Here is a 25,472-nt window from a genome sequence, read left to right on the forward strand (position 1 = left end):
CTGGGCAGTTCAATCAAGCCCCTAAAACAAAAAACAATAATCACCCTTTTCCTTCTTGGGACCCACCCTTTTACAAATGACTGCAGTACCCACCTAACCCCCTTATGGCAGTACTGAGTGTTGGACTTCAGATGTGTAAGGGACCATTTTTCTCTTATCAGTGGGTACTGAAATATGTGATTGAAAACCCCCCAGGTGTCAATGAATTCTGCAATGAGACTGGCAGAACCTTCTCTGATGCTCTTGTTATTGGACGTTCGAATATGAGAAGAGACTTTTTCCATCCTTCTCTCATCTCTTATTGGCTGATGGACAGTAGAACTGATGGAACCATCTTTCGCATATCATTGGGTTCTTGATTAAGAGCCAAGGGAAAGCATCTTCCACCAGGCAGTTGAATCAAAGTGAAACAGTTTACTGTGTCCACAGCCTTACACGTTTTGTGTTACAAACACTAAGTCATAGGCTCCAAAGAAGTCTGCTCCCTGTACTGAGGGCTCATGGAGGTGCACCTGGGCCTCTTCCTTTATGTGGTGAGTAATCACTTACTGTTTGGAGACCCTTCCTCAATATTTATTAAGAGCCAAGAGAGGCCATTGTCTTGTCTTTCTCTGTCTCCATTCTGTCACAGAGTGATGGAATATGAGGCTGAAGAGACGTTTGCCCCCATTCTTTTCTAGTTATTGGGTGTTGGTGTATGAGACAACGAGATAGTTTCACAATTCCCCGTACTATCAGGTGCTCAAATGTGACAGTGACGGTCACATTTGGTCTAGTTACATAGTTACATGCAGACGTGGAATAAAATACTTGCTTAGGCAGTGAGCAGTGATTTTGTTTCCCAGGAGCTGAGAAATAACAGTTTGTATTGGCAAGTGAGTAATTCATGCAGGTGTTCTGCTCAGAGGAACATCTCTCAGAACTTTGAGGTAGTGCCTACAGCTCCCCACTCCATGGCTGAGGTTGGTTGCGTCTTTCCTCATTACTTGTATTCTAACACTTCAGCATAGCTATAGGTAGGCCTCCAGCGGGCATGCTATGGGGGGCGGTAACACTCTTTGCTTGTGGTTAGTCACATCTGATTTCTGTTTGCCGCTTCACAGGGGGCTTCTCTATGGTTATTAGGATCAGATTTGTAGGAATGTGAAAAATCAGACTGTCGTCTCTCTCTCTCTTCCCCTCGTTTTTCTTGTTTGTTTGGTGAAGCAGCTCATGTTGGTACATCCTCCATTTGCCTCTTTTTGTATTTGATGCCAGCAGTAAATGAGCATCAACATCCACTATAAATGTATTCCCTAATCCTGGATCTTGGGTCTGCCATACTGTAGCTTTAGGAAATTAGAGGAGTATTTTAGCAAAACCTGGTTTGGGGGGGGGGGGGGCAGGTACTATTGACCAGATATTCCTAACTCCACTAGAAAATTACATTTACAATTTAAATGTTTGGGTAAAGTTGTCTGCATGGCTTGACTGTTTGGAGGGGTTTGCCAGTCGATGTTCCGTGCTACAGAAATTTTACGAGCCCAGGACTGAAATCTAGGAGGGGTTTGACCACTTCCATGTCATGCCAGACCACATCCCTTCATTTGCTAATGCCAGTGGTATAAATACAGATGGCTCCCGAAAAATTTCAGGAGGGTTGATGGGATGGCCCTAGTAACCGGACAACAAACTGGAACATTAAAAGTAGGGTCAATGGCCATGGCAGACAGATAGGGCAACTAAAGCCCATGAGAAAGTTTGGTTATATAAATCCCTCTTAATTCATAATGCCACTGCTTTTGGCTGCCAATTATGTGCCACAGTCCAGCTTGCTCTCTATTTCCAGGGTACATACTTAACAAAATTATAGCAAGAGCCTGGCATTGACCTACGTATTGGTTGTCCTTTTTTGCAACCTGGCTGAGGAGACATGAATAGGTAGCTACAAGAAGAGTTAATGGAGGTGGGACACTGGTACAGATAGGTCATACCATCTCTGATCATAATGATAACATGACCTTGTGCGCACCGCTTCTACGTATATACCTGGTGCCGGCTTTTTAATAAAACTAATGAAAAGGGACAACCACACCATGTTTAAAAGTAATAAAAGGGAAAGTTATATGTTGTCTCCCTCTTTAATTAAATGCAGGTATCTAGTCCCTTTTCTGTTGCTGTTGAGAAGAACAGAACGTCTGACTTGTTCTACCTGTAATTTAGATTATAATGGGCAACTTTTTGGTTCTCCCATTTCATGTCTTTGATACCGTTCACCTGAGCCTACCTTGGGGAAGATTTAAACTCGAAATATATATTTGTGACCCCATTAACCCTCGCTTCATCAGCCTATACCCCAGCAGAGTTTAGTATTGTTTCTAAAGCACCCACATTATAGTGATAAGCAAGTTGACCCAAAACCTGGTTGGGCAGGTTCGAGCCGTGAAGGTGTGCTTCCAAGCGCGAGTTCCGGCAGGTGGTGGGTCAGTCTTCTCTAATCCCCATCATAGAGGATCAGAGTCATAAAGCAGAAGATAACTTTTGTTTGGGTTGCGTTCAGGTTTGGAAGAAGTGAGTTAGGGCTTAAACATTTCTGACCCACTCATCACTACCACGTGTGTTAAGTTTCTCAAACTGTTGCAAAGGTTCCTGCGAGGGGTCAATCCTGACATCCTGTTAGGATAATGACTATTTGTGCTAGACATTCTTAGAAGCCCATCCTGAAGGTCAGTTACATTGACTTCTATTCAACCCTAGATAGTCTTAAAACTAGGGTTTAATGGCTGATATTGCAGTACTTTCATATAATCCAAGATCCAGCTCTGCCTATTAAGTACCATATTGAGGTTTTCTGTATACAAAGAATAAGGGATGTTTGACTTTTTGTACAAATAATGCAAAATGAATCTTCTTGCTGTTGGTCACTAGCTAACACATTAGATAGTAGAGAAAAGCAGAGAGTTCATGTTGTATTTCACGTCTTAGTTTCTGGAAATGGGATGTAGTTTTACTACAGGCTTAATAGGAAACTCTATTTTCGAAAATGTGTCTTTATGTGACTCATGATGCTCTTTAATAGGCTTGCGTTCCAGTATGCGTAAGCTGGTGGAAGGTGTAATGTAGCTGTGGTTTCTGGCGTTAACCTTTTTTTCCTCTCGCAAACAATCATGGGTATTCCAATTTTAGGCCAAGTCAGTACTCATGTAACTGCACGTATATTTTGCACAACCTTTAAGGGTTGACATTGTTCTAAATAAAGCCTTGACTGTCTGTCTAGGAAAAGTATGAAAATATGAAGATGTATTTGTGTTGTATAATTTGACCATGGGCCCTGATTCTTTGTTTATGGGAGAGAATGAAATAATTTACTAGCAATCTCGGACTATTCCTTTATTCGACAAACTATCCCTGTATTAACATGACAGCAGCAAAAGCTCCACATAAGACTGGAACAGTTGCTTAAAACTCTTCCAGCTGTGTTTTTAAACAGGTTCCGAATTCTGGCGAACAGTCCAGTCATGGCCCTGTGAGGCGTGCCTGATCAGTCTGACGGTTTTAAGGACATACAGTATTTCCAATCAGAAGAAATAAATAGAAGTTTTTTATGAGGTTCTACAACATAGATAGGATATTGATCATTTAAAACACCACAACCATGATTATGCTGTAAATGAGATTTTTATGAAGAGCACTTAGTGATGTAGTCTATAATCATATGAGCCATAATTCCTAGAATATCTAAAACTGTAAATAGAGTTTCACCCCAAATCTCACTGTAATTGACCTTCAAGCTGGACTTCTAGGGATGTCTAGGAAAGCAAATAGGCTTTCTTCCAGAATCTCCTCCTTAATGGCCTTCGGGCTTAGCCATCCCTGCCATTCCCACAGTATCATTTATATTTATAATTCTGGAGCTGTGCCTTGCAGATAATGCATAGTAGTAAGAAGTTTCCTACTCAATGCCTATTTTTGTGCTTTGGTCCGTTCTGTTACAAACTCCAGCCTATGGTTCCATGTTCTGTTACTAATTTCTGCAGATAGTCTTCGATTAAGTCTGCTAGACAAAACAAGCTCCTAAAAACGTATTCTCATAATTATTTTACCCTCACAACTTGTTTGGAGGAAAAGTCATGGTGGCATCAAGCCATAAGCCCCCAAAGAATGACCAGCTCAATATTATAGCTTAATTAAAGCCAAACTTTGATTTTGCATTCATCAAAATTTCCATTCAAGCTGTTTCTCAGTTGGAGGGTGTTAGACAAAAAGTAGACGTATCCTAAAATGCCAGAACTATTATTAATTTTTAAACCTCTCTATGATTGATGATCTGCTCCAATGTAGGTGCCAATTCCATAGTCAAGGCTTTCTGTATGATTTCAGATCTGGAATTAACCAGACCTGCTGCATCTTGTAAAAGACAAACAAAACTGCCTGTTATACGAGGGCTTATTAGATTCCCTGAGATATGTAATTGTCATAAAAGGGTTGTGTGAGCACAATAACAATGTTAGAAATCTAGATGAACATGACTGTAGCAGTCACTCAACCCTATGGTTGTTGGCAAATCTAGGATAGTTATGTTTTACCCTAAATCTCATCTCAACCTAATTAACCTCAAAGATGGGAATTCATGTAATCACCTTGTTCCTGAAGGCAATGGGCAGATCCTTAGTAGTTTTGGCATGTTTTATATGTCCTTTCTGAGAGCCAGGCCATAAGCCCTCTTTAATTTTCTTGCCCAGAATCTCCCCTAACTTTTCTTAAACCCCTCTCTCTCTCTCTCTCTCTCTCTCTGTCTGGCTCTGTACAGTTCCATTAACTGCCCAATATATAACTTTTATTCCTCTCCTGTAAAATTCCCTCTCAATCTGCTGTTAATACATTCTTCCAGTAAGCCCATAAAAAAAACTAATATGCTCTGTACGTTGGCATTACTGCTGATACTACAAAGCATTGCGTCCCAGCTTGGGAAGGACGCCCTTCATTAGTGCCTGCTGGATAATTATAGGCCACAGTTGGCTTCAGAGCAGTTATTTTAACTTGCATAAAGTGAAATGTTAGACAGGCTTTGATATACAGGGAAAGTCAGAGCCAGATCTACATATCTGAATGCAGATAAAATAGTTTTCTACTGCTTTCAGGCAATTATCTGCCCTTACATATGGTGACTTCAGCAGCCTCAATGGAACCCGATTATGGCGCACTGGAAAATGACTGGAGCCATAGTGTCCTCCAGCTACCAGTTGATGTGGTGTTGGTCATGCTATTCACGATAGTTGGGTTTCATTCCATTTCATTTTGTCAATTCCTTCTTATCAACTCATTAATGATGTCTTACCCATAACTCTCTACTCTTGTTCTTATTGATTAGGACATACAAATTAAGTAGTCCTATGGAAAATCCTTGAAGAAGCTATGCACCATAGCAAGCTGTTTATGGAGATCTTGAGATGATATTCAAGACTTATAGACATGTTGGCATATGGTTGCCACCTAGGCAGTAGGAATGATACTTGACCCCTATTGATAGGGCATGGACCTAATTGACCTAAGAATCCGTTGAGGTTCCTCAAAAAGGGTGTCAACTCATCAAAGCATATCATCAACAGTCTTGGTTAGCTAAAGCAGTCCTATGAAGATGTTCTGCCCACACTTGACAAGGGGGATAATAAGGGCAACTCCTACTCATATGTATAGATACAATATACAGAGAAGGAATGTTCCCTACACAGAAAATGAGCAGGCGCATTGACCTAAACATATACTGAATAAAGAATGGTAGTGCCCTGGTGAATCAACCATTGACCACCAGTCAACAGCTGGTTTTATTTACTGGTGGAGGGAACCAATGGCAGCTTTGGGTCACACAACTCTTGTACTTCTGTCTTCTATGTAACGCAAGGTTACTGATCTGGTCTCTTAGGACAGTACAGCGTGCACCAGACTTACTGAACTTGTTGATAAGGAAAGTAGGCTGAAATTATAATGTATGTGCTCGGAGAGGGGAGCTATATTAGTTTTATGGTGATTAGAGGCATTTACTGGTGTGTTTGTTGCTGACTAGAGCTCCTAATGGGAGACAGATATGCGTCTGGACGTGGATTATACGTCTGCTCCTCGTGAGGTGCCCTATGCAAGGAATTCATATACAGATTTAATGCCTCAGCTAATTGCAGCCTCTAATTCCTCATCTTGAGGAATTCTCTGCAATCCATCTGACATACAGTTGGGTCATTTTTTGGACAAGCCGTTCTGTTTATAATTTCCCCTGTACATAAACATTGTGGAATAAGGGCTAACGTTGCTTATTAGCTTTATATTTAATAGCATGGTGTAACTGTTATGGCAGCTCCCACTCATGTATAAATACCAATATAAAGAAAAGAGAATTAGGCTGAGCTAGGGAGTGGTTAGTTGTAATATTTATCCTTTGTTGATTATAGTTGGGGGTAGTTTTGTGTATAATCTTTCTTTCCACTGACAATTACCTTTTCCATGTTTTGCGTGCCGTTACCCCACGCGGAATCGTTAACGCTTGGACCAGTCCCACAGCTGGTGTTTTAAGGCTTTGGACATTTCTTGCTCCAAACAACATCCAGCTGGGAGAGAAAACAGCACAAGAATCTCAGCATTCCAGCCGTTTCCTTGGGAAAAGGTTTCAGACAGAGTTTGCCGGACTTTATTGCCATGGGGGCCTCATGACAGTTCCTACAAACACGCGCGGCATGTCAGCTTAAGGAGAGTCAGATGTGTGTGTTGGGGAGTTATTTTTCTCATTATTGTGTATTGTTATAGAGATGGAGGGGATAAGTGCAATTTCTGCCTGTACAGTCCATTACTCAGCACAAGCCCAGGAACCCAGCACGGTACTCTGTTGTGTCATGATAAAGTCATTGTTTGTGTGAATTCATTAACTATCCTCTGTTCCATGGAAATATGCTAATTACTCCCATGTCCCACATATCCAGCCTCTCCAATATTCCTGCAGAACTTGGTTATGATGTTTGGCTTGGCCACAGGTTGTCCTATTGCCATTGAGTATTCCTATGCTTTGATTGGCTACAACAGGGGTTCTACTCCCACCCCTGTGCTTTGAGTATCACTCATGTATTATAAGGGATAATGTACCCCCTACTGTAAATTATAAGGATTTTAGAAGTCACTGAGGGGTTCTGTGACCATATAAAGGCACAAGGCTGCAGGCTGAGTTATACAGGGAACTCTGAGTATCACTCATGTATTATAAGGGATAATGAACCCCCTACTATAAATAAGGATATTAGAAGTCACTGAGGGGTTGTGTGACCAAAAAAAGGCACAAGGCTGCAGGCTGAGTTATACAGAGAACTCTGAGTATCACTCGTGTATTATAAGGAATAATGTAACCCCTACTATAAATGATAAGGATATTAGAAGTCACTGAGCGGTTGTGTGACCATATAAAGGCACAAGGCTGCAGGCTGAGTTATACAGAGAACTCTGAGTATCACTCATGTATTATAAGGGATAATGAACCCCCGACTGTAAGCTATGAATGATGAACAACCTCAGGCATACAAAAAGGACAAGGACCCACTACAGTTTTTATAACCCCTGTCCCCTCTTGACCGCTATAAAGACAACAGAGTGAGTCCATTAAACAAGTGGAGTAGTTTGTGGGTCGATGTAGATAAGAAGTTCTGTATTTATATTTGCAACAGCAATTCCACAATCATGGATCCGCACACACTAGTTTTTCTGCAGTGGGGAAACCCCTTTCTTTTTATTTATATTTACCACCAATATCAACGTTTCGGGGGGTACAACCTCCCTTCATCACGAAGCCCCCTCCTGACTAAGGGAGGTTCTACCCCCCAAAACGTTGATATTGGTGGTAAATATAAATAAAAAGAAAGGGGTTTCCCCACTGCAGAAAAACTATCCATGATTGTGGAATTGCTGTTGCTGAGGGGCCTTGTCTGATCAGCGGATAACCAGCACCACTATAGCAGCGAAAGTGAGTAAAATTCCGGGTGTGTGGTGTAATTATTACAATATAACTGTATTTATATTTGGCCATTAAACATCTCACATTAATGTAACACACTAGACTGTAAATAAACTGCAGCTCAGAAGAGCCGTCCCAGGCACACCACCAGCAATGCGTCTGGGTTTCCTTACACCCCATTTATTTATGGTTTCAATACGGAATCTCAATTGCACTTCTGGGGGGGACCCTCAACTTGGGGGGGACATGAGGGTGCACCTGCCCTCCAGCCCCCGACTCAAAGCAGGTGGTGCGATTGCAGCCAGTCTGGACAGGCTCTGCTGCTTGTGTATATTTTATTCTTCCCTGTTATTATGAGAATTCACCCAAAACAGAACTCCTTTGATCCTGTTCTGAGACTTTCCCTGTTTTCTCTCCATAGGACTGCTCGGCTTCCGAAGAATACGCCATCGCTGCTCAGCTGCTCCCTCTGGCGACGGCGTTTTGCAGGGTAAGTGAATTCTCTTTCCAGCCTGGAGATGAGAAGCATTTTATCGTGTTGCAATCACAGCAGTCCTGTCTTGCTTTATGGCTGCGTCACTGCTATAGTCTTTTACAAAACACACGGTAGGTTCAGATACCCTTTGTCTAAACGTTTTTTATCTGATGGGCTTAGAGAGACGGGAATGTGCAGTGACATCAGCATGACGTTTATGTATTTGCGTATCAAATACTGGAATGGGTTAATCCTGTCTCATCTGCTTGTGAGATAATGAAGCGGCTCAGCAGCATTCGCTTCCCAAACCTTATTAAACAACAACAAGAGACGCTGCCGGGATCATTATCCTCCTGCTCTTTATTATTATGCTGTTTTGTCCCTAATAAACACCATTGTCAGTGCAAACATGACTCATGGGACAGAGGAGCTTATTCCTACATTCCATCACGTAACCAAATCTCTCGGCTCCAGGTCCTGATGCTGAGGACTTCCTCTTGCTCATGGGGAAAGAATCAGCACCAGGAATTCTAAACCACATAGTCCTGGTACCAGGAGTCATGTGTTGGGCAAATAAATCCCCCGGAGAACATACTCATCCTGCACCTCCCTGATCTATAAATACAAATATACAGAGAAGGAATGTTCTGGGCACACAATAAGCTATACCCTCATACTGTACTGTCTAAGGGGATCAATATGGCACCTCCTCCCATATGTATAAATACAAATATACAGAGAAGGAATGTTCTGGGCACACAATAAGCTATACCCTCATACTGTACTAGGGGAGATTGTGGATGCACACCTAAGGCCAATTTCAAAAAGTTTAAAGCCCTGTCTAAATGATTCAAGTAAATATGCAAGTGCATGCAATTTTGAAACAGGGTTTTTTTGTTACAAAGTTATGATCATAATTTTGATAAGCCACCATACCACGTCAAGGTAAAACCCCACATGGTGGTCCCTAACTTATTTATCTTTAGTCATAGTAAAAAAGGAACATTACCTCTCTGTGTAGTAACAATTCTTTATGTAAACATCTCCAGTGCTTTGGTTTCAAACTCTGTGCTAAATCTTCCCCCGCCAACTGCTAAGCGGCTTTTAAGAGGGAGAGACTGCCTTAACCAACGCCCATTTTAGAAAAGTAGAAGTCAGGTGTTGTAATTAAAAACAAAGTAGAGTGATATGTGCAGTTGCACAATAGTGTGTATCCATGTGTAAGTGAAATGTGAAGGTGTGTATGGTAGTGGTAAGGGAAAGTGTATGTGTATTTGGGAGTATGTATGAAAGTAAGCATAGAATGAAAGGGTGTAGAAGAGAAATAAATGAAAGACACAATAAGTGTGTGTGTGTGTACATAGAAAAGTGTCTAATGGGACGTTGGTTTTTTCACGGCTAGATCCTCCCATGCCGCTAGCATCTATGGCTTTTAAGGGAGACAGATTGCACAAACCAAGGCACAACAAGTGAGGGGGACCACCAAAAGTACCAATACCCTCATACTGTACTGTCTAAGGGAATCAATATGGCACATCCTACCATATGTATAAATACAAATATACAGAGAAGGAATGTTCTATGCACACAATAAGCTATACCCTCATACTGTACTGTCTAAGGGAATCAATATGGCACCTCCTCCCATATGTATAAATACAAATATACAGAGAAGGAATGTTCTGGGCACACAATAAGCTATACCCTCATACTGTATTGTCTAAGGGAATCAAAATGGCACCTCCTCCCATATGTATCAATACAAATATACAGAGAAGGAATGTTCTGGGCACACAATAAGCTATACCCTCATACTGTACTGTCTAACAGGAAAAAGTATAGTAAGATAACAATATATAGCAGAGGTGTAGTTGTCCTTTAATACAGTCACTGGTGTAATATAAGTAGTGTTATACAGAGTAAGACAGAGCCGTGTGGATTCATGACACGTTCGTGCTGAGACTGGATACCTGGAAGCTGAGCATCGTATGATTATTTCTGAACAGTAATGAAAGACGAGACCTTCTCCTGGACGCATCTCTTGCCAAATATTATGCAAAAGGTCGGATTAAGAACAGAATCAAAGCCAGAAATCTGACCAAACTGCTTCCAATTATCGCACGCTGCCCTGTCCAACTGAAACACGCGGCCACTGGCCAAACAGATGATACTTCTTGCTGTTATATAAGTGGGTGAAGGCACTTTCATATACTTGTGTAGTTGCATCCAAAGGAGGTGCTGACATACCTATGTGGGACCAGACGGGGAAAAAACGATTTATCATAATCTAAATAACGAGTCGTTAAAGTAATGTTTTACATGTACATATATGAAATAATTTCATTTATATTTCAGGAAAAATGATAAATTGAGCCATCTTCCATGTATCTATCAAAAAGATAATATACATTTATTAGCTGCTGAATTGTGCTTAGTACAGGGAATACCTATGCTGCCATAGTTTTATGGGATCTCTCTGTACAGACTATGAGCAAACTTACCACAAACTGACTGCAAGGCACCACCTTACATTTTGGCTCTGAGCAGTTTAAACACTTTGTATTTCCAGGTGGCCTTCATGCTAAGGGCTGAAGGGCCTTGGAAGTAGGGTATACCCTGTCTAAACAAGTATTTTCGGGGTTAAAGTTTTCCTTTTAAATCCCCCCACTTCTCTATTGCGTTTCGAGGCCACATTCTTTGAGACCTAAAGGGAGATTGAGATTTGAATAAGGCTGGAAATTACCTTGAAACAACCAACTTTTAATATTAAAATCCCCTTGCTGAAAATGGGTTCTCCACTGCAGACAACGTAAAGCTTCCCACGATTTATTTCAATGATTGTAACTCAAACGCTGCTCACATCTGGGATGAGTTCAGTTACTTTGGCTAAATGTTCTTAATTGTCTAACTAAGCCATTCTATATCATGCTCTTGTATCTTTAATTGTAACTCCGCCTTACGTTGCTGCCGTCCATCCACATTTATGCCATCTCAATGGCACTTCCACGTAATGGAACGCATTTGCGTTCCGGGACATATCCCATAATGCATCTAGCCTCCGTTTGCCTTAGCAGGAAACGGTAGTGACATCACACGCGGTCATGTGTTTGCGGTGATAATTATATCTTTGTTGGGATCAAGTACAAGCTACTGTTTTATTATTACAGAGAAAGGGGAAATCATTGTAAAAAATCAAGATTATTTGGATACAATGGAGTCTATGGGAGACGGCCTTCCTGTAATTTGGAGCTTTCCGGACAACAGATCCCATACCTGCGTGTGTATATAACAAAGGGTATCTTTCTCTTTGTAACAAACATGTATAAATAACTTGTATAGCGCTACTTTGTGTACGCAGCATGTTGCTACAGTGCAGTAATCATACACAGACAGTGCCATAAATAAACAGTTACTCAGATCAAGTGCTCCATGCAGAGACACACGGGGTCCACAAGAGACCTCCCTGCATTTTGGCTTTGACCCGTTTTCCTTTAGGGAGTAGTTTAAGCGCTTTGTACCTCCAGCTGGCTGCAGAGGGGGTTAACCGGATTCTGCCTGACCCTGCCACCGAGGGTTAAATAGGTTAGCCAAGTAGGGATTCCATTTCTGTCTGTCTTTCCTGACAAGTCAGTCATCACCCTCCTAACTAGGTGTGCCCTACTGGGGGGCGCCTTAACACCGCAACTGCCACACCACTCAATCACTTTTATCCTTTTCCGTCTGTTGCTGTAAGTGTTATAGCATTTTAAGTGACTTCAATCTTGCTTATCCCACTCCAAACAATCATAATAAGATCCATTATCAGGGAACCCTTTATCCAGAGAGCTCCAAAATACAGCACTAAGCTCCCAGAAATCCATGCAACTCCACTAACGAGACCCTGCTCCCCGGCCAGAAGAGTCAAAGCTGCTCATTGCAGTTGGTACCCGCCATGTCCAGCTGTGTCGTTCCCAGTTCCAGCAGCATGTACAATAGGGATTGCTGCGGTTTGGGACCGTGGCCCTAAAATAGGTGTAGTACTCCTTTAATAGGGTTTTTATTGCTTAAAAGGGGTTGTTCACCTTTAAATTAACATTTTGTATGACGTAGAGTAAGTAATATTCTGAGACAATTTGCGGTTTTTGAATTATTTAGCTTTTTATTCAGCAGCTCTTCTGTTTGCAATTATAGCAATGTCACAGCTAAGGTGCAAATTACCCTAGCAACCATGCACTGATATGAATACGAGACTGGAATATGAATAGGAGAGGCCTGAATAGAAAGACGAGTAATAAAAAGTAGCAATAACAATACATTTGTAGCTTTACAGAGCATTTGTTTTTTTTAGATGGGGATCAGTGACCCCCATTTGAAAGCTGGAAAGAGCCAGAAAAAGAAGGCAATTAATTCAAAAACTATAAGAAGTAAAAAATTAAGGTCAATTGAAAAGTTTCTTATAATTAGCCATTCTATAACATACTAAAAGTTAACTTAAAGATGAACCACCCCTTTAATCCTTATTGGAAGCAGAACCAGAAAGAGTCAGAAGAAGGCAAATAATTCAAAAACTATAAAAAAAGAAAAATGAAGGCCAATTGAAAAGTTGCTTAGAATTTGTTCGTTCTATAACATACTAAAAGTTAACTTTAAGTTGAACCCCACCCTTTAAATCACTGTGCTCCATGTAACGGAATCAGCACTTATTCTTCCCAAGGAAACTGCGGAAAACAAAACAACGGCTATGTTTACCCAAGTGTTCTGGATAATAGATCCCGTCCTATCCATTTTTTGTCCAGTTAACCCCATAGCTGCTGGAGATCTTTACGCATTCCTGAGACAGTGATTAACGAGGGCCCCTATGAGTCTCAGGGCAGGGAAATTTTGGCACACGAGAGGCAAGAGAGCATTTAGGGCTGGAAATGATAAGGAGATCACATTTTTCTACTTAGCGGAATATTGGATTTATGACTTCAGCCTCTGGAGCAAGAGCAGCTGCTTCATACAAAGTCATAGAATGACACAGCAGTTGGCCGGCCGGGCGGAGGCTCGTGCGCTTAATGAAAGGGCAGAATTCAGCCCCACAGCTTTGCCTTAAATGGTCTGTGTTTTTTAATGTCAGCAATCCGACCTGTTAGTCCGACGGGTCAGTCTTGTGCTTTATTTTTCCAGATATCGTTGCCAACCTCTGCACCCAATAGCAAATCTTCCTACACATAATTTCCCCTCTCGAATGTTCCTTTCCGTTATTTATTTGCACTTTTTTATTTTAGGGAATTCTCGTATTTCCAATATGGGGCAATGAATAACACCCATCAGTCAGTGTAATTACGCAAGAGAATTTAATTAGGGGTGCACCAAATGATTCAGTTTGGGATTTGGGTAAATCCTGGTGTTTTTGTCAATAAGCCCCCAAACTAAAGAGATAGAGAGGGGTGTCCAGAATCATCACTTTGGAGACTGAAGAGTGAGCGCTGCCTGGGGAGCATTTTTGGATGAGAAAGATAAACCCCAAATCATTCCATGGATTCAAGGAACTGCGATTGGTCCCTCATGCAGGGCTCTGAAATTGCTGAGATTCTCATACAAACCAGACACCAGTCTTTTTGGCTTTGTGGAAAACAAGAATGTTTCGCATTATCCTCTCCCTCTGTAAATAATAACTTCTCCCTGCCCGTGTCGCCTCTACCCAAAGATTGTGAGTTTTCTCTCGTATACAACAAACTGATAAAATGTAGATTTGCGGAATTATGTAAACCGCAAAGAATGGGAAATTGTGTGGTGATATGCAAACCCAGGGCTGTGTAGCCGAGCTACTGTGTGACTGGGGCAGGTAAACCCAGTCTGTTTATTAAGTTATATTAAAGGGTAAGTAAAACAAAGTCAGCATAGGTATTCCTAAGCCCAATTCAGCAGGAACAGCCCCCTAAAGCTGGCCATAGACTCAAAGATTCGCTCGTTTGGCAACATCTTTCCCCGTTATGCCACTAACGGCATGGCTATATCGGTTGTAATTCGAACGTTTGGCCATATGGCCGAACGATCGAAATTACGATACACCAAGGTGCTCCGACGGGTCGGTCGGTAAAAAAATCAAACCTTCCCGATCAATATCGTGGCCAGATAACGAACCGGGAAGACCCGTCGGAAGCCCCCATACATGGGCAGATAAGCTGTCAAATTGGTCCAAACGACCGATATCGGCAGCTTTATCTGATCGTGTATGGCCACCTTAAGTTTGCTCATAGTCTGTACAGAGAGATCCCATAAAATTATGGTAGCATAGGTATTCCCCTGTACTAAGCACAATTCAGCAGGAACATTTTAGACTGTTTTTTCCCTTTAAGTTTGATGCAGGAAGGCAGGTCACTGATTTCCAACCCCTATGTTTAGTAACAATGCTGAGTATGTTTATCCATCTTCTAATCCTTATACTTGGCACAGATGTCTCTTCAAATGCAAAGTTAATTAAAAAGTCAAACCGAAGGTATTCCAAAGGAATCTGCTTAAATGTTTTGTTTACATAACTGCGTATGGGTGTTAACAATTATATTTGATAAAGGCTGTGTACAGTGTGTGTTATATCAGTTAATTGAATTAGAGGGAAACTATTTCAGCTCAACAGATTCTATTGTAGCATTATATTGTTATACAGCTCAGCTCTAACATTTGGCTGACTCGTTGTGTGAGTACTGCTCATGGGATAACTATTAACAAGGCTGTCCATAGCTGTGGGATAATAGTCTCGGGGAAGGGAGTGTGACTGTGGGATAGCAGGTATAGTAGGGAGAGATGGTGTCTATAGTAACAGTGGGGATAATAGTCTATGGGAAGGGAGTGTGACTGTGGGATAGCAGGTATAGTAGGGAGAGATGGTGCCTATAGTAACAGTGGGATAATAGTCTCTGGGAAGGGAGTGTGACTGTGGGATAGCAGGTATAGTAGGGAGAGATGGTGCCTATTGTAACAGTGGGATAATAGTCTCTGGGAAGGGAGTGTGACTGTGGGATAGCAGGTATAGTAGGGAGAGATGGTGTCTATAGTAACAGTGGGATAATAGTCTCTGGGAAGGGAGTGTTACTGTGGGATAGCAGGTATAGTAGGGAGAGATGGTGTCTATAGTAACAGTGGGGATAATAGTCTATGGGAAGGGAGTGTGACTGTGGGATAGCAGGTATAGTAGGGAGAGATGGTGCCTATAGTAACAGTGGGATAATAGTCTCTGGGAAGGGAGTGTGACTGTGGGATAGCAGGTATAGTAGGGAGAGATGGTGCCTATTGTAACAGTGGGATAATAGTCTCTGGGAAGGGAGTGTGACTGTGGGATAGCAGGTATAGTAGGGAGAGATGGTGTCTATAGTAACAGTGGGATAATAGTTTCTGGGAAGGGAGTGTGACTGTGGGATAGTAGGGAGAGATGGTGTCTATAGTAACAGTGGGATAATAGTTTCTGGGAAGGGAGTGTGGCTGTGGGATAGCAGGTATAGTAGGGAGAGATGGTGCCTATAGTAACAGTGTTTTCATTAAAGTCAGTGTAGGGAATAGGATTTTGCAGAAGTAATAGCTCGATTATTGCTCCTTAATATGCCACACTGATTATTGTTAAGTTTGACCACTTAAGAATTTATAATGTACAGTCCACCTCTTAGATACAAATGATCTTCTTTTCAAAATTCTAGTGAAGGGTATTGTCTGCCTTCTGACAATATATTGAAATGGGTTCCTTTTCCCATGCCAAGCAGGAGAGACTCATTTCTTTGTGCCTGCAGCACGGCTGGCCCCTTTGTTACACAGCAACTTACCTTGACCTGACCTTAATCTGTACAGTTGTGTTTACTCCGCTAACTAATGTCTAACTTGGGCAGAGAGTTCAAGCGGCTCAGCCGAATACAATGTATGGAACACTCTGAGCTGCCTTTTGTGGAGTCTGGCCAAGGTTTCCCACTAATAGTTGTGGATTCAACCGGAATCTAGTGATATCGGTACTTTAGGAACATCTCCAGCCAATTATGGAGAACATCAATTACAAAGTCTTAGGGAAAAACTCATAGGTAACAGCCAAGTAGAATAAGTTTGAATGTTCTTTGTGCACAATGCAACCCCTTTGTAAAGTCTAATATTATATTTATTAGAGGATTTAGTCTTGTTCCTGATATGTTTTATTCCACCAAACAGTTGTTTTTCAGCCCACAGAGCTGGAGACTGCTAAATAAAGCTGACACCAAGGCCACGTACACACTTTCCCCGATAAAACTAGAAAGGAAATGAATAAAGAAGATAAAAGATTGAGATTTAGAGATGTTTGTGCTCATTAGAGCATTCTGGGAATAACTCAAACACAACGACTCCCAAGGTTAAGCCACCACATTCCTGGTGCCAACCTGCCCTCTGCTGGTACCACTACTGCTTTACTCGCATCAGAAAGAAAAATGTTGCCAGAATCTACATCTATGTTGGGTGGGAGGGGTGAACGGGTGGCTCTACAGGGTCCATTGGATGAATGATTGTCCCACTTTATCTTGGAGTATCTTTGTTGTTACTTGTTCGTGGACAGGCTTTAAAACCAATTCATGTTGTTCTAGAAGTCTACTGGTTATATTAAACTCATTGTTGTTCTTACCCATGTCTTCATTGGCTGATGGCTGTTCAGAGGGCAAGTAACCTTCTCCTAGTGAAGATTTGGGTGTTTTTATGGACAGTGGTGGCCAGACTGAGCCACTGAAGCAGTACGTGGTAGGCTCATCCTAAAGGCATTTTGGAAGAGGCCTGGGCATATTTTCTGTTTTCCCGTCTAGAAACCTCTGAAAGCCTAGCTAGATGCTCAGTCTCTGTGGTATTGAGCATTTGCTCATAGTTCAGTGATGATTATTGGTAGTAGGCAAATATTTTTCTCCCACTTTGTGTATTAAATGTTAATGTTTCTTTCAATCTCATTACTGCAGAAACTGTCAGCAGGCGTCAGCCAGTTTGCCTACACCTGTGTCCAAGACCACGCAGTATGGGCCAATCAGCAGTTTTGGGAAACCACATTTTATAATGACGTGCAGAACCAAGTGCGTTCACTCTATTTGACCACTAAAAACAGCAATCAAGGAACGTCTGAGCCCAAGGTGGGTGTTGTCGGATTTATGCTCCTATGCAGCCACGATGAGTAAGTCCCTCTTGGATTTGAATCAATACTTACTCAAATCGAGCCTGGCCCCGAAGTTCCCCCTGGGCCTGACTTGAACCAAACAGATTCTCTCAGGAAACTAACCAGACAGCTTTATTTGAGGTATACATTAATACAGAGTATTACAATACAGAGTATTAAATAATAGCTCACACGTCCTGAAAGCTCGTGAGGACGTTGGGGGACAATAAGCAATACAACAGATGACTATTTAACCATTTCTTCTTCCATGGGGCTGATCCAGAGGCATCCAATCATCATTCTTGTTTTAGCATAACTGTGTCACTATTTTCATCTTAGTGACAGACTCACAGTCTCAGTACAAAAGCCAAATAAGGTGCAACTACCGTGTCAGCACAGTGTCCAGAATGGTATCTATGCTGTAGTTTCTGAAACGATGTGTCTTGCTTGGCCTTGCACTATACTTGTGACATGAGACAACAGATGTATTCCTTGTTCTGTGCAAACATTCTATATTCTAATAACAGAATGGCCTTTAACCTTGAGCTTCTTCTACAACACGGCAATTCTGTAACTAGTGTTGTGTTCTATAATCTTTGTTCTTTGATAATAACCACTTATGGCTTAAATCTAAAACTCTGATATCTACAGGTGTCTCGTCCAACCCCTTTCTCTTGGAACATTTTAGAGTCCTCTAAACAGGTCTATCATTGAGGGAGGACAGACAGTGGTCTTATATGGCACCCAGTGCAAACAAGAAATACAAAACAGGTTGGGCTTTATGACAAAGGGGCAGAGTAATTTGGGACTTGATCTGGTGCATGAACAGATGAGCATGTTGGGTATCAGGTGGCTTTAGTGGTTGTAACCCTCAAATCATTACCTTCATCACCTGTAATCTCATGTAGCCTTCTGTGTGACCTTGGGGTTATCATAGGAAACACACTTGGTTTGATTTTTCTCTTTGACATCCACTAAAGGAAAATGGTGTTGAATCTGGAAACCCAGAGAGAACGGTTATGGACCTGGCGGCGGAGCAGTTACGCCTGTGGCCATCGCTCAGCAAGGAGACCCAGCAGGAGCTGATCCAGAGCGAGGAGAGCACAGTGTTCAGCCAAGCCATTCATTTTGCCAACCTCATGGTGTATCTACTGGTACCGCTGGACACCAGCAAGAACAAACTGCTACGCACCTCCGCTACAGGCGACTGGGAGAGTGGCAGCAACAGCATTGTAACCAATAGGTGGGTGTTTAAAGGGTCAGTGTGACCCAGTTGCCAAAGATGGTGTTAGGGGATGAAACCTGGTCTGTTACAAGTTGCAGATCCGACCAGCAACCCCACCCAACAGGATTCCATGAGTTAATTGGAGCACAAGCCATTGTTTGTGCATGTTGGAATGCGATGCACATCCTTGTGTCGCCACTTAGATTAAATGTCTGATGGAGAAACCATAAACAATGGCAGTTCTGTTGCTTAATTGGAGGGTAATCGGGATGACCTCATTGTTTATGCCGTTAGGTTTCATTTTTTCAAAATGACTCTGTGCCATTACTACTGTCAAACGCTGAATTCTCCATTCAGTACAAAATGCCACAGACTCCCAGTTTCCAACCACGAGATGGACCTACTGACCCCAGTGACCCAGAACGTGCCTCTTACAAGTTCCCCCGCATGTTTTAAATCATCCTGTCAGTCTGTTACGTGTGATGCATCCCCAGTATCTCCAGCTTAAAGGAACGGAATCGGAATGCACTGTTAAATACTAATGAGATATAAACCCAAAATATAAAGTTTTCCATAATGAATGAAATTGTTACTATAAGCAACTTTCCCAAAAACATTCATTAGACATTTCTTTTCTTTTATTCGTAAATGAAAGAGAAGGAATGTTCTGGGCACCCAATAAGCTATACCCTCATACTGTACTGTCTAAGGGAATCAATATGGCACCTCCCTCCTCCCATATGTATAAATACAAATATACAGAGAAGGAATGTTCTAGGCACACAATAAGCTATACCCTCATACTGTACTGTCTAAGGGAATCAATATGGCACCTACTTCCCATATGTATAAATACAAATATACAGAGAAGAAATGTTCTGGGCACACAATAAGCTATACCCTCATACTGTACTGTCTAAGGGAATCAATATGGCACCTCCCTCCTCCCATATGTATAAATACAAATATACAGAGAAGGAATGTTCTGGGCACACAATAAGCTATACCCTCATACTGTACTGTCTAAGGGAATCAATATGGCACCTCCCTCCTCCCATATGTATAAATACAAATATACAGAGAAGGAATGTTCTGGGCACACAATAAGCTATACCCTCATACTGTACTGTCTAAGGGAATCAATATGGCACCTCCCTCCTCCCATATGTATAAATACAAATATACAGAAAAGGAATGTTCATTAAGCTGCGGCCTCCTGTTCATAGATAAAGGGAGAGTTAATGGAAGTGACCCGCTGCTAAGAAAGACGTATCTGGATACCTTCCCCATCTAATAACAATGATGAATGTATTGCATGTGTTTGTGCGTTCAGCATTGCAGGGAGCGTTGCTGAGAGCTACGACACGGAAAGTGGGTTTGAGGATTCGGAGAACGACATTGCGAATTCTGTGGTGCGATTCATCGCCCGCTTCATTGACAAAGTGTGCACTGAAAGCAGCGTAACGCAGGACCACATCAAGAGCCTGCACTGCATGATCCCTGGTGAGCTGCCCCCCCCATGCAAGCAACATGGCAGCTTCCATCCAGGCATTGTTATGTGTCTCATCATTATATCTGTTTGCATTATTAGGGATTGTGGCGATGCATATTGAAACCCTGGAGGCTGTACACAGAGAAAGCAGAAGGCTCCCCCCTATTAAGAAGGTACATGTACATGTATTGTCACTTGTGCTGTTCAAATAATACTTTGTTCTTCTATATTTAAAGGGTAACTAAAGCTTCATAATTGCTTTCTGTTCCCTATGATTCTACATGCCACTAATTGCTTTTAAATTAGATCCAGGAATGTAATTTATACCCATTAATGCAATACATCAGCATATTCCTGTGTTTTATTTCCCTCACTGATTTATCTCTCATCGTCCTGCCATTGGGAAAGAGAGATAAAGATTTCCTTGTGTGCCCACGGTGACCTTACGGGGCCCTGGCCAATTGCTCTTCAGAAAAGAATTCTTTACATTAACTCACCCATTTGTCATCTGCCATCAATGATCTCACCTGAACCCATCCCTGGATTCCCTGGAATTCATGTCTGCATTCCGCAGGGCTCCCTGGGGAAAAGTTTGTGTGATACATTATACTGTCATGTTTTACAGCCTAAAATCATGAGACCAGCCTTGCTTCCCGGGGAAGAGTTTGTGTGCGAGGCTTTGCGGGTACTTCTGGACCCCGATGGCAGGGAAGAAGCGACCGGAGGAATGCTTGGAGGACCTCACATTCTGCCAGCAGAGGGGGCGCTGTTCCTTACAACATACAGGATCATATTTAAAGGCACGCCCCATGATGCGCTAGGTACGTTATGTCTGTAGCTTGAGTCTGTGACTTGCTTTCTTTACCATCAGTCTTTATGACATGATGTAGAGTCTTGCATGGGTCCAATTGGAAGGACCCGTTCCCAATCCAAACCCTCTAACCTGACCTGCCACCCAACACATCCCCCTAACCAGAGCCAGTACCCGACCCGGGCACTATAAGTCAAACTTACCACGGGACTTGTGAAAGTGATATCAGCACATTCATCAGGAAAGGTACAAAAAAAATTTCCTTGCAATACCAGGAAAGGTGGGAGGGTCCAGGCCCACTCATTTGCCAGATACCCAAACTGTTTACCCACTGACTACTCGCACGTCAGGGAATCAGGGATTTTATACCGACAACCCGACTGCTTAGCGGCTATTCCACGGGTACCCGACCCGGTGCAGGACTCTAACATGATGGAACGTTGCATTGTGGAAAGTCAAAAACGAAAGGCAAAAGAGTAGTTTGGCCGACCCCTCCAGGTGCCTCCAGGACACAGTGGTTGTTAAACTTCTTCATGTCAAGACCATTTTTGAGGTCCAACATTTGGTCATGGCCCCATTGGCTCATTTTAAGGTGACAGATATGAATGATATAAGTATCTAGGACAGAAAATAATTGTTCATGTGAAATCTTACCATCATTTACCTTAAGCTTAGTGTCCCAGGAGTAGAGGTGACCATAGACGCTCCTATAAAATCGTATGAAAACAGTTTTGTACGATATTCGGTGTGTGTATGGTGGGAGACGAACCAACCAATATCTGCAGAAGACTTGAATATCAGTTGGCTCATCTTGAAGGCACCCGAACATCGGTACAGTTCTACTGTTTTTCCCTGAGGATTCAGCTCTACATGTGTGTATTGAAACAAACAATCCTTTTTGGAAGGATCTTTTCCAGGAAAGATCATAATTGTAACATCTCTGGCCACCTTAGGCTGGTGAGCAAGTAAGCAATGAACCTATAGCTAACCTTAGTTGGCTGCAATCTGAGCCCCCCCCCCACCGATCCAAGTCAGCCAATGTGCTAACCTTACAGCTTGGAACCAATGACTTGAAGAATGCCAGCTTGAGAGCCATGGAGGTTGACTTCTCATAAATGTCTGGCATATGTCTGTTATGAGTCAAATGTTGCCCTGCCACATGTTGAACCACAATCAGGGCCTTAAATGATGTGGTTGGAGTAGAGTGTTACAGAACTTATGGTAGATCCTAGGGAATGAGTAAGTGCCCAGTGCACAAGATGAAGAGAAATAGATGACGAAAGAAAAGAGCCGACATATCCTAGAGAGGAATGTTTTCCAAATTGTTGGGACGGCCACACTATGGGGCTTCCAAGCCTTGTTGGGGATGGGGCAAGTCTTAAGGCCAGTTTTAGGGAGAGAATACTTATTTGCTGTCCCAGATACTCTTGATCTTGGTGGTCAGTCAAGGCAAGATGGTGGTGTACATGCACCTTTGAGTTTTTTAGCAGTTCTTGGAACTATGACAAAATGGCTTATCCAACCTTGTTAAAAGCTCAGGGTGGAGGGGCTGGCCACACATTGGGCTTCAAAAGTAGACTTGGCCACACATTGGGCTTCAAAAGTAGACTTGGCCACACATTGGGCTACAAAAGGAGTCTTGGCCACACATTGGCCTTCAAACGTAGACTTGGCCACACATTAGGCTTCAAAAGGAGACTTTGGCCACATGTTGGGCTTTAAAAGGAGACTTGGCCACACATTGGGCTACAAAAGGAGACTTGGCCACACATTGGGCTACAAAAGGAGACTTGGCCACACATTGGGTTTCAAAAGGAGACTTGGCCACACATTGGGCTACAATAGGAGACTTAGCCACACATTGGGCTGCAAAAGGAGACTTAGCCACACATTGGGCTGCAAAAGGAGACTTGGCCAAATGTTGGCCTTCAAAAGGGGGCCTGAACAAAAAAGTTCACCAACAGCTCCTCTATAGAGTGGCAAATAATGATAGTACTGGTACCCAAAACTGTAGGGCATGGGAAGAGCATAGCTGGGCGTAGATACTTATATAATTATGTGCCTGGCTATCGTTTGACACTTGTTTGGTTTCTATTACCTGGAGCTGTTAAGTTAGCCAGCCGACCACCTGTTCTCCTTCTGTGAAACCGTTCCAGACCCTTTCAAAGCTGAACAAACACCCATCTCCCAGTCGCTCCATCACCCAATGGAAACCGCAATATTTTCAAGCTTGTTCGCTTTCTGCCGAGTATATGTCGGTGAGCCAGGCGCAGGCATGAGGAATGTTCAGGAATCAGTCACAAGTATTTCATTGGCTTGCTGGTGTGCATGGATCTATTTCTTGTGTGCCTTTATAATAAATCCGTTTTTATTTGTTGTTTTTTAGTTATTTAGCTTTTTAATTCGGCATCTCTGCAGTTGCTGGGGTCCACATTACCCTAGCAACCATGCATTGATTTGAATAAGAGACTGGAGTATGAATAAAAGAGGGGCCTGAATAGAAAGACATGAGTAAAAAATAGCAGTAACTGTACATGTGTACCCTTACAGAGCAGTTGTATTTTTTTAGATAGGATCAGTGACCACCATTTGTAAGCTGCAAAAAGTTAGAAGAAGAAGACATATAATTTAAAAAGTATAAAAAAAAAATAATAAGGACCAATTGAAATGCTTAGACTAGGCCAATCTATAACATGCTAAAACATAACATAAAAGTGACCCCCCCCCCCTTTAAAGGAGAAGGTAAAATAATTGAGGGGGGCAATTTCTCCATATTTCCATGATCCAGATCCAAGTTGTTCCATATAAACTGATGGGATGTGACGGGCTTGAGTTCTTTGGGAAAGCATGGCGGGAATCCGCTTCAAAGAAATAACCTGACACTTGGCCAGTGAACTTTACACGCGTGTGATTTATTAGAGCCGGCTTATGCATTTGATTTACATGAAACAAATTAAGTTTAATTGTCAGGGAGAAAATCAGCTGTTCCCCGACATCCACATCTGCTCACAAATCATCTTGCTCCTGCGTCCCCTCGGCACATCCCTATATTTCCATTGCCAGCCCCGGGATTTGTAGCCTCTTGAATAGCGGCTCGTTGGCAAATGAGGATGAAGAACGATACAGGATTCATCAGGCCGCGCGCGTGTGTGTATTTTAGTATTTATTTAAGTTTGTCCATTTTCTTCTTCATTTGTATATATTAGCCAAGAACAACTTGTACTGACCCAAAACGCTTTGGCGCTTGTTAAGGGTTGCATTTACTTGTTTTTTATTCCAACGCCAGTTAGAGATTAGGGTTATATAACCCATATGTTAGAGGTTGATTTTGTTGATCAAGTGATTCTCTAATTGCAACTATTGGACAGATACCATAAAACTATGGTAGCATAGATATTCCCCTCTACTAAGCACAATTCAGCAGGAACAGCCCCCTAAGTTTGCTCATAGCCTGTACAGAGAGATCCCATAAAACTATGGCAGCATTGGTATTCCCTTGTACTAAGCACAATTCAGCAGGAACAGCCCCTACGTTTGCTCATAGCCTGTACAGAGAGAGATCCCATAAAACTATGGCAGCAAAGGGATTCCTTTGTACTAAGCACAATTCAGCAGGAACAGCCCCTAAGGTTGCTCATAGCCTGTACAGAGAGATCCCATACAACTAAGGCAACATAGGTATTCCCCTGTACTAAGCACAATTCAGCAGGAACAGCCCCCTAAGTTTGCTCATAGCCTGTACAGAGAGAGACCATAAAACTATGGCAGCAAAGGGATTCCTTTGTACTAAGCACAATTCAGCAGGAACAGCCCCTAAGGTTGCTCATAGCCTGTACAGAGAGATCCCATACAACTAAGGCAACATAGGTATTCCCCTGTACTAAGCACAATTCAGCAGGAACAGCCCCCTAAGTTTGCTCATAGTCTGTATAGAGAGAGACCATAAAACTATGGCAGCATAGGTATTCCCCTGTACTAAGCACAATTCAACAGTAACAGCCCCCTAAGTTTGCACAATTCAACAGGCCTGTTTCTCCTTTCCTTGTGGTTCTCCATAAGACATATTCAATGTTTGACCCAAGCCTATTTACCTTTTTCATAGTGGGAGAACAGACCGTTGTCCGCAGCGTTCCCATTGCTTCAATAACGCGAGAGAAGAAGATAAACGTCCAGAACCAGCTCCATCAGAACATGCAGGAAGGGCTGCAGATCCGATCTGCCACATTCCAGGTACCAGCGCCAGATCTCTAGTCCAGAACATAAAAGCTATCACTATTGCATTAATATCTGGCGTTCGCCATACAAGACAGTGGGAGACACGGGAGGTCAAATTCAGTTGCTCATAGGGTCGACTCTTCATGGCATTTAAGGTGGAAGTTTTTAGTTCCCCCTTT

General features: G+C 42.3%; 1 protein-coding gene across 2 annotated transcripts in view; it reads left to right on the forward strand.

The window, feature by feature from the left end:
- Positions 1 to 25,472, forward strand: part of sbf2.S (SET binding factor 2 S homeolog) — a 185,014-nt gene that overhangs the window by 128,163 nt on the left and 31,379 nt on the right. For both annotated transcript variants that reach the window (XM_018260291.2, XM_041560994.1), the window contains exons 17-23: positions 8,388 to 8,456; positions 17,360 to 17,527; positions 18,531 to 18,793; positions 20,109 to 20,278; positions 20,367 to 20,440; positions 20,893 to 21,088; positions 25,181 to 25,308. In XM_018260291.2, the coding sequence (XP_018115780.1) occupies positions 8,388 to 8,456; positions 17,360 to 17,527; positions 18,531 to 18,793; positions 20,109 to 20,278; positions 20,367 to 20,440; positions 20,893 to 21,088; positions 25,181 to 25,308 (1,068 nt within the window). The remainder of the gene's footprint in view (positions 1 to 8,387; positions 8,457 to 17,359; positions 17,528 to 18,530; positions 18,794 to 20,108; positions 20,279 to 20,366; positions 20,441 to 20,892; positions 21,089 to 25,180; positions 25,309 to 25,472) is intronic.

Source organism: Xenopus laevis, chromosome 4S (assembly GCF_017654675.1).
Source record: "Xenopus laevis strain J_2021 chromosome 4S, Xenopus_laevis_v10.1, whole genome shotgun sequence".
Lineage (NCBI taxonomy): Eukaryota > Metazoa > Chordata > Amphibia > Anura > Pipidae > Xenopus > Xenopus laevis.